This window comes from Toxotes jaculatrix, chromosome 11 (genome assembly GCF_017976425.1).
Source record: "Toxotes jaculatrix isolate fToxJac2 chromosome 11, fToxJac2.pri, whole genome shotgun sequence".
Lineage (NCBI taxonomy): Eukaryota > Metazoa > Chordata > Actinopteri > Toxotidae > Toxotes > Toxotes jaculatrix.
Window position 1 is genome coordinate 15,010,048 of NC_054404.1, and position 9,525 is coordinate 15,019,572.

Here is a 9,525-nt window from a genome sequence, read left to right on the forward strand (position 1 = left end):
AACATGTAGTGCATCACAGCTCCTTATAAAACATGTACCTGTTTACACTCAATGCTAAGTAAACCATTGCTCCAGTTTACCAACTGTGAATGTATTACTGATCTACTGCACAATATAATAGCTAATATATGACTTTGTATCTGTAGCACTCTACCAAGGTGGCAGCAATGGCGGAGGCAGCAGATACTGTGATCATCACATACTCCTTCCATATAGAGGAATAATGTTCTGTTGGATCCTTATAAATTGTCAATAATACAATGAACACCACTGTTACACCATCAGACCTGGTGGATGTGCCAAGACATCAGACCTTCAATGGCACCCTGGGCACACAGACCCCGTCAGGCTGGGCTGTGATTCACACTGCTACTTTGACCTTTTGCTCTCTGCTCCTCATCTTCATCTTCTGCCTGGGCTCTTACGGCAACCTCGTGGTGTTCCTGTCCTTTTTCGACCCAGCGTTTCGCAAGTTCCGCACCAACTTTGACTTCATGATCCTCAACCTGTCCTTCTGTGACTTGTTCATTTGCTGTGTGACTGCTCCCATGTTTGCGCTGGTGCTCTTCCTGGATGCAGGCGGAGGAGATGGCGTGTCAAAGAGTTTCTGCTTCGCCTTCCACTTGACCAGCTCGGGCTTCATCATCATGTCCCTGGAGACGGTAGCTGTCATTGCTTTGCACAGACTGCGTATGGTTTTGGGGCAGCAGCCCAACCGCACCGCCTCCTTCCCCCGCACGCTGGTCCTCACTGCCCTGTTGTGGACGTCCAGCTTCACCATGGCTGCCCTCCTTACCATGCGAGCGTACCCGCGCAGAGATGGACCCTGCTTGCCCCACTTTGGCCTGGGAGGTGGGCAGGCCAGGGTTGTGTTGTACGTCTACCTGGCAGACTTTGCCTTTTGTGTAGCCGTGGTGTCTGTATCTTATCTGATGATTGCTCAAACTCTGAGGAAGAATGCCCAAGTGAGGAAATGTCCCATCATCACAGTAGACGCCACATGCCCTCCACCCCCACCACCTCTCATTGCAGCAGGCTTTGAGAGCATGCAGTGTGCTGTTCAAGGCCCCTCTCTGTACCGTAACCAGACTTACAACAAACTGCAGAATGTTCAGACACATTCGTATGCCAACAGGACCAGCCAGCCTCTGGTTCCAGGGGCTGCCCAAGGAGCCACCTGCTGTCAGCTGGTGTCCACAGTCAACTTGGCCACAGCCAAAGACTCTAAGGCGGTTGTCACCTGTGTTGTTATAGTGTTCTCTGTGCTGCTTTGCTGCTTACCAATGGGTGTTTCACTGGCGCAGGATGTTTTGTCACCAGAAAGTACCTTTGCACATTACCAGTTTGAACTGTGCGGCTTTGTGCTCATTTTTCTCAAGTCGGGCATCAATCCCTTTGTGTACTCACGCAACAGCGCAGGCCTCCGCCGCCGCGTGCTGTGCTGTGTTCAGTGGGCGGCGCTGGGCTTTCTCTGTTGCAAGCAAAAGACCCGCCTGCACGCGATGGGGAAGGGCAGCCTGGAAGTCAATCGCAATAAATCCTCCCATCATGAGACCAACTCAGCTTATGTACTGTCACCCAAGCCACAGAGGAGGCTAGTGGACCAGGCTTGCGGGCCCAGTCACTCCAGGGATTGTGCCGGTAGTCCAAGGGCCACAGGTGTGCGCAAACCCCGCCCGCCGAGTACCTCCACACCTATCAACACCCGCATTGAGCCCTACTACAGTATATACAACAGCAGTCCCTCAGCAGGGCCCAGCTCCCCCACCAGCCTGCAGCCTGTCAGCTCTCAGACATTTGCCTTTGCCAAGTCATATGTAGCCATGCACTACCACACTCACCAAGACGCACTACAAGACTTTGAAAGCACCTCAGTGCACCAGATTCCCATTCCCTCAGTCTAATCAAAGAGCTGCCAAACAGAAAGCTTTGGGACAATCTTGCCATGGCTTTAAATCAAACGTGAATCAAAAGTGAAACATGAACACAGCCCGTTTTATGTATTTGGAATCAGTATTAATCTCTTGTTCTCTTTTACAGTGGAAGTAGATATTAAGTTTTCTTGAGTGGAAATATTAAAGAACCAGTCATAAGCTTTGCCATGGAAACTAAAAACAAGCAAGTGATTTGTAAAGAAAGTGTCTGACCCAAAAACTTATTTACTGTTATTGAATTAACTTACTTTTACAGATATTGCATTTTCACATAAAACCTGACCCTGTGTTGCGCACGCATGTGCCATTATAACCCAAGACTGTAGTTTTTCATTGCAGCCAAAGACTGCAGTTGCTGGTTTCACTGCTGCCTCTTCCCTGGGCTGAAGTTGCCGAGCACTGATGTCAGCTGCTGTAGTGTGGAGCTGCTGTAGTGTGGAGCTGCTGTGAAACCCTGCACAGGCCCACACATGGCTGTCGATGGCATGTGGTTGCACTTTGGTGGACTTTTGCTTAAGAAAAATGTATTTGTGAACCTCATACACTTTTTTAAAACAATAAATGTTTGGCAAGTGCAGTGGATCTGTGCTTTCAGTTTTTTTTTTAAACTAGAGCTAAAATGCTAATCAGTGATTCCTTATTTTCATTTTCATAATTGTAATTTTTCAAGCTAAAATGTCAAACTGGTCCCAGCTTTTCAGATGTGAGCCTTTGATGCTTTTCTTTGTCATATATTACTGCAAACTTAATATCTTTGGGTTTTACTGTTGGTCAGACACGACATAAAGACATGACCTTGGGCTCTCCCAAAATATAATTTTCTGATCTGAGTTTTGAGACAAAAACAATTCATTGGTTGAGAAAACAATTGCAGATTATTCAATAATGAAAACAGTCTTTAGTTGTAGCCCTAGTTTTGATGCTAATGGGCAGCAGTGTCAAACAAAAACAGTTTGAACTAGCATTTAATGGCTCACCACTAATGCTATATTATTTTTAATTTTTTTTAATTTTCATGTAAAAGCGTTCAAACTGCAAATCTGCCTCAGAGACCATGCTTAAAATTTAAAATGAGTTCTGACCTGGTATTCTTTTCTTCATGTAGTGAAACTGCAGATGAAGCTTTGCAGAGTTTCACAAACTCCCAGTTCAGTCAATTTACTGAAACTAAAAATGGTTGAGACAGTGACTGCAAACAACTGCAGTGACGACTATTAAACACCTCAGTGTAAATAGGACCTTAAATTGCAATGGTTCTTTTACATTTACAGTTGTTTTCTTTGGATAAATGGAAAAAAGGCTTTCATAAGTGGAGATTTTAATACCACTCACATGACATCAGCACCCCCTGGTGGCTTTAAATGTCCCATGGTAACTTACTACAGTGAATGTTCATGTTTTTCAGTCAGATGCCATGTTTTTGAAAAGTGAGGTTACTTTATAAAAAACAAGAAAACACAAAGTGAGAATTCTGTTTTTGTTAAAGCCGATCAAGCTAATACGTCAAGTCAAAATATCTTTTTCTGTGTGGTAATTCAACACTATCAATGGAGGTTTCATATTTTAGTTTTATTCTTTCCTTCAAATGCATTGGTTTTGTTGTTGTTGTTGTTGTTGTTTTTTTATCTCTGTGATACAGCAGTGATCAGGATCCCAGTGTGCATTTTCATTTAACCACAGAATACCTCTTACAGGAACCCACAGACATTCTGTACATCCTACAAACTCAAATGAAATTTTAATCAGCCGCTCGCTTTCGCTGCTATTCCACAGCATCTCCTAAAGCATAAGTTACACTCATTCATCCTGTAAATTAACACAGCACACATTCACACTGCAGCAAAAACATTTTCAGATTTGCTTTTTCTCATATCTACTCGTACAAAGTTCCACAGTCAAACAGCTAATCACTTCATACCCCCCCCCCCCCCACACACACACAAATACAGACCTTAAAGACAATAAAACCACCATGAATGTTGTTGATTCCCCTGATAACTACGAATCCCCTGATTCGTCACTCATTTACTTGCAATTAATCAACACAAAGTGAAGCATAGATATGAAGTACAGGCAATAAATCCACTGCCTTCAAGAGCGAGGCATCAGACACATTTCACTGTGTTGTCACAAAGTCGGAGCTTGCCTTCTGGATTAGGCTGTAATGTAACATTGTCCATTGCACACATCAGAGCATGGGCTGGGGCTGTGCTCCTGGGCTACATGAAGTCCAGCCTCAGGATCAAGTTTCACTTCTGTTTAAGCTTGATTTTGGCTTCTAGCACAGTGTCATGGGCGTCTCTCTTCCTCCACCTAACAGGCCTCAGTTTTCTCGTAAGCGTCCTCTTAGTTGAAGTGCACCTCTCTTTGTCTGTCCTTCATGCGCCGCTGCTGTCTGTCACATGATCTTTGTCAGTTTAGCTGGAGAGTGACAGAAGTCCATGTTCATCAGCAGTGTCGAGAATCCTGCATATGACTGGAGACTCAACCTAAGGGGGAAAATAAAAGACAGCTTGAAAGGATGCTTCCTACATGTATACAGCTGGTATACCTAGATATTGCAACTTCTAGTCTTCTTCCCTTTCATTCATTTTCAAGGCATTTCTTGCCATTCATTGTTACATGGTATGAAAAAAACTACTTGGCAAATAAACTTGAAAACTTTTACATGCAGATATATTTTGATGATCTGACAGAAGTGTTTGATCAGTGAGCATAGTCAGTTTTTCTTCTCAGTGGAAACATTTGTCCATCTTGTGTGGCACATGCACATTTTGCTAACCTAAATCTTGATAATTGTACTTTTTTTGTTAGCATTCCCAAATAAATCACACTCTCAGTCTTTTTTTCCAAGTCATACATTTTGGTTTGCCAGTGCAGGAAAAGCACAGGTGATACTGACACCTGTGCATTAACGGTGGCTCAGTTAATTATGCTATTAGCTACACCTGTGTTTGACAAGCTGCAATGTCTGCTTTGGAAAAAAAAAAGTCTGTTTAAGTTACACTTCACATGCATGTTTTAGTGAACTTACCCCAAGTATGTACTGACAAGTCTGAGGCTCCAGCATATAGACAGTGACAGCATGGGGAGACTCAGATTCCTTACATCTGACAGAACAGAAATGAGATGAGTGCATCAACACTGAAAGATTTGGGTATTCTCTTACTCATGCGTCGACTCAGGGCAATGACACTGAACTGGTGCTATGATTCCCCCTCCCCCCACCCTCAATGACTGTTCACTCACTTGAGCTTGACAATGACCTGTCTGGGCTTCCCTGTCAGATCACAAACATCCCCATGGCCGTAAAAGTGGGAAACCAACCTGTCATGGATCAAAGAAAATGAACAGAGGGGGGGATAAAAAAAAAAAAAATCAAGGACCTCAATTTGCATGTAGGTTAACAGTTCACAAATCTGAACGACATACTTGACTTTCTGCACTCCGTCGTCTTTGAGCTGGTAGGATCTGGCGACGTTCTTCTTGGCCCACTCAGTGTGCTCCTCTGCGTTCCAGCTCCCCACCACCACAATGTTCTTCCCTTGCTCTTTATCCTGCCGAACCAAGGAACATTTACACTGTACAAATGCAATCCAAGGTACAGAACATACACAGTTAGAATCACCACTTCTATGCAATTACAGATCTCTTCTAAACCAATGTTTCCGTATTTGACAGCCAAGTAGAGCTGGAAAAATTACCCAATAAATCAGTAAGTGGAAAATTAATTGGCAACTACTTAATGGAAGTGATTAATCATTTTTTATTTATTTTTTTGATATTTTATGGACAAAACATTTAATCAAAACAATAATCACCAGATTGATTGATTGTGAAAATACTTTTTTTGTTGAATCCCTACAGTCAGAAGCCACAAAAGCTTAAACTGATACTGGGGCTACATTTTTCCTTAAATAGTCCACATTAAAGACAAGGAGGGACCCTCACCTCATGGTACTGATGGACATGCTTTCCGTAACAGAATTCATATTTCCACCAGCCTACACCCTGAAACACACACACACTGAGATGATTACATGTCACTGAATAGTTTATTTATAACACTACTCATGATGAACATGCCTCACCCCATGCAGACAGTATGAGCCACTGAGGAACTCTTTGATTAGCTGGTCGTCTGTCAAACGAGAGATGTGAGTGGTGCCAACAGTGACCTGAGACTGCCCTCCAACAGTCATGGGTTTGTGAGTGGAGGTGAAGGCTTCCTCTCTCACTGGTGACGCCTCCTCCTGTAATGCGTCAAAGATATAAATGAGCCTTGTGTCGTCAGTACGTGCAGTAACCAATTTTTTCCCCCCTTTGTCATCTTCTCTGTCTCACCTCTCTGGCCTCGGAGGTGGTGCTGAAAGGCGGCTTAAGCTGCTCCTCTTGCTCCTTGTCCAACTGAGTGAGTCGCTGAGGCCTCATAGGGGAGCCCGCCAAAGCCTGGCAGAAGATGGCGTTCACCGGGGACGACTTAAACCTGCAAGGAATATACATGTCAAGTTTGGAAACGGTGAGATATGAGCAGGAACCTCACCTGCTGCAGAATACATTTCAGCACAGGGATGACTCGTCTTAAAACAGAATTTCAGAAATTCCAAAAAACTGCTACCTGTAGCTTTACCTGTACTTTGGATGAGCACAAAGCAGCGGTGTCAGCACCACCACCTCATATTCGCAGGTCGTGACCTCAGCGACAGACAGGATCTCATGCTTGGCCTCTGGATGACAGACGTATAGCACCAACGTGGAGCGAGGCTCGTTCTGTTTGAGGACGCAGGGAGTCCCATTTCCCATTTCCAATGAGTAGTAGGGAGTGAGCTGACCTTCTATGTTCTTAGTGGGCACCTGGGCACCAGTGGAGAGAGAGAAAAGGAAACAGAAAAGAGACGACAAATGTGAGAACTGATAGCTAGACTGGAAAATTTGGCTGGTTACTGGTTCATGATTATTATACTTACTTCTGTTTCAGCTGTTGATTTGACAGTTTCTGCCTCTTCAACTTTATCTGAAAAAAACATCCTAGCTTTAGAGCAATAAGGATGAGACTAATACACCCAGAAACATTAAAAATAATATCAGCAAGACATATCATAAAACCACATTCACAGGGAAACTCACCTGTCTTGGTCAGCTGGCTCTTCTGTGCCATATTCCCCAGGAAGTACTCTTGAACACTGATCTTCTGTAGAAACACACATGATCACTTTCAGTTCATACTGTGCTGTCAGTGCTGGCTTCTCATTACGAATAACTGAGACTTGTTTCGCCCACTCCAAACACCGACCTGACCAGTCTCCTTCTCTTCATGATACTGCCTTATGTGCTTTCCATGGCAAACTTCATACGTCCAGTATGACTCAATCTGCAATGTTGGTAAACCAAAGTTTAGATTTATAAGCGAGTCTTTAACTCACCACACATCCTCAGTACTACGGCAGAAAAATACGTTTTTAGTTATGCTTTGCAAACGAAGCCTGAACTCCCCACTGAGGGGAGTAGGGAAATTAGATGAAAGTAGAAAAGAAACTTGAGCAGTCTCACCCTGTAGGAGCAGCTGCTTCGTTTGAATAATGGCTCCAGCAGTTCACCCGGACTGGGCCCGGTGTACTCCTTATCATTGTCCTGAGACAACAAAAGACACCAAACAATTGACAACAGAAGACTTCCATGAAACAATATGGACCATGAGTGATCATTGTGGACATCAAGAGACAAGTTAGTTACCACTTTAAAATGAATGTCTCGGGTAATATAGTCAAACCGGGCTAAATCAAGCTAAATCAATGGAAGATATATTCTAGTCTTCTTTAACTGAAGACTGTACACAGGCAGGTTAGACTGTTTAAAGAACAAAGGAGCACAATTATGTCCAATCATATTCTGTAACATGACATACCATTATACATTAACCCAGTGGTGTAAAGCTGAGTAGCTTTGTCTTTCGTGTTTATAGCTATTACCTGCAGAGGCAATAAAAACTATTCATATAAAAAAAAAAGCTGTTCCCTCTATGCAGGGTCATGCTTCTCGTCCAATCACAGTCCCTCATGAAACTCTGCTCAGATATAAAGTTGACAGTCCTGCACCAGTTTCTGAGTGTTAATCCTCACCTCTTCTCCAGCTGTCAGAGAGGGCAGGAGGCATTTGTACTTCTCCTTCTCTGTTGTTGTCATGATGACAAAGTCATCTTCATTGTAAAGTGCACCTGAAGTTGGCTGAAAACAACAGACAAATGTTTGTTACTTAAACCGTAACGTCGGGTATGAAGGAAAAGGGGAAACTCTGACATTAGTGCAAGCTTCACAGGTGACAGCAGCATCTCCCAACCTCTTACAGCCAGTTTGTTCCTATAAAGAAGATGGTGTTAATAAAGCAGGAGGCATACCAGCGTGAACTCAGCGTCTGGCCAGGTGATTTTGAAAGGGATTTCGTCTGTAAAGGACGGATACCCCCCTCTGTTTCCTGAAACGCCGCTGCCGACCTCCAGCAGCCCCCCGACAAACACTAACAGCAGCCCAGCCCTCATCTCTCCTGTCCGGCTGCGGAGCTCCTCAGCTCAGCCTTCTCCTCATGTAAGACAACAGCCTCCTCACCGCGCACTGACACCGGCCAGAGGGATGAACTGAGACCTGCAACAAAGTCCGACTGAGTCCGGTTTGACAGACGTAAGATAAGACGGATGTCAATACCGCACGAAATACAGGAAGTGAATTGTTTACTTGCCACGTCGTGTTCCGCCTCTGCGTTGGGCTGAAATAACAACAGCGCCTTCTGACGGCGAGACGAGGAATTGAAGCACAGTTTAAATACATGGAAAGCAAAATAACTTAAAGTCTCTGGACTCTGAAGTTTATGAGAGCAGAACTAAGACCAACTTTTTAATTAAACAACAGTTATAATACATTATTGCTTTTTTTTTTGGTTGTTGGTTGTCGGAATTTCTTTGCCAACACCCTGCTGTCTTAAGCAGTGATAGAAGACTGCAATTTTGAGGTACCCCTACATTTCACAGGGAAGCGTTATTTTTTTTATTTTACATTTTTAGTTTCTAGTTACTATTCAGATTAAGATTTTAAGTAAGATTTAAAAATTATTTATTTATAGAACTCGAGAAAATCTAAAAAAACAAAAAAACACCAAATATAAATTTAAGTAGTAGAAGTTTGTTTTTTCTTCTTTTCTGTCCCATTAATCATCTCATGACCCCTCAGATTTATGTTATAACCTTCTGGAGGGGCCCAACCCTTAGGCTGGAAGCCACTGGACTAAACTATCTCAATAAAGTAGTTAATCATTTTGACCAGCTACAACGGTAAAATGCTGCCAATACATTGTTACAGCTTTATTAAAAATACCAAATATATCAGGCTAAATGTTGGTAGAATATGTATAAAATGTGTGGGATGAGAATCAACCATGAGGCTAAAATGCTATAACTGGATGTGAAGGTAATTCATATATGTATTCAAAATAAAGTAAATACAGTACAGTATAACTTCTATCACTTACAAGCCAGAATAAAAATATGTGTGAAGTCTTAGCTGCAGGTCATTCCACATTTTATGAGAGAGATAATTTATCT

At 43.0% G+C, this 9,525-nt stretch overlaps 2 protein-coding genes across 2 annotated transcripts; one reads left to right on the forward strand and one right to left on the reverse strand.

The window, feature by feature from the left end:
- The first annotated feature begins 260 nt into the window (after positions 1 to 260).
- Positions 261 to 1,988, forward strand: gpr75 (G protein-coupled receptor 75). Its single transcript, XM_041050394.1, has one exon. It carries the CDS (start codon positions 261 to 263, stop codon positions 1,902 to 1,904), a length of 1,644 nt encoding a protein of 547 aa, XP_040906328.1. The 3' UTR covers positions 1,905 to 1,988.
- A 1,496-nt stretch (positions 1,989 to 3,484) lies between these two features.
- On the reverse strand, positions 3,485 to 8,630 carry erlec1 (endoplasmic reticulum lectin 1). Its single transcript, XM_041050673.1, has 14 exons — positions 8,329 to 8,630; positions 8,054 to 8,158; positions 7,485 to 7,565; positions 7,228 to 7,305; positions 7,062 to 7,125; positions 6,902 to 6,948; positions 6,565 to 6,788; positions 6,279 to 6,420; positions 6,026 to 6,187; positions 5,886 to 5,945; positions 5,367 to 5,491; positions 5,184 to 5,261; positions 4,969 to 5,044; positions 3,485 to 4,423 (listed from the first exon to the last, which is right to left on the reverse strand). The coding sequence occupies exons 1-14, from the start codon at positions 8,467 to 8,469 to the stop codon at positions 4,352 to 4,354; spliced, it is 1,455 nt and encodes a 484-aa protein (XP_040906607.1). The 5' UTR covers positions 8,470 to 8,630; the 3' UTR covers positions 3,485 to 4,351.
- Between the last annotated feature and the right edge of the window lie 895 nt (positions 8,631 to 9,525).

Excerpts from the sequence above, each read along its gene's own strand:
- gpr75 (XM_041050394.1), top strand. The coding sequence starts at position 261 with ATGAACACCACTGTTACACCATCAGACCTGGTGGATGTGCCAAGACAT.
- erlec1 (XM_041050673.1), bottom strand. The coding sequence starts at position 8,469 with ATGAGGGCTGGGCTGCTGTTAGTGTTTGTCGGGGGGCTGCTGGAGGTC. Across the intron at positions 7,566-8,053 it reads CTCTGACAGCTGGAGAAGAG|GACAATGATAAGGAGTACAC; the intron begins GTGAGGATTAAC and ends TTGTTGTCTCAG. Across the intron at positions 5,262-5,366 it reads GACGGAGTGCAGAAAGTCAA|GTTGGTTTCCCACTTTTACG; the intron begins GTATGTCGTTCA and ends GATCCATGACAG.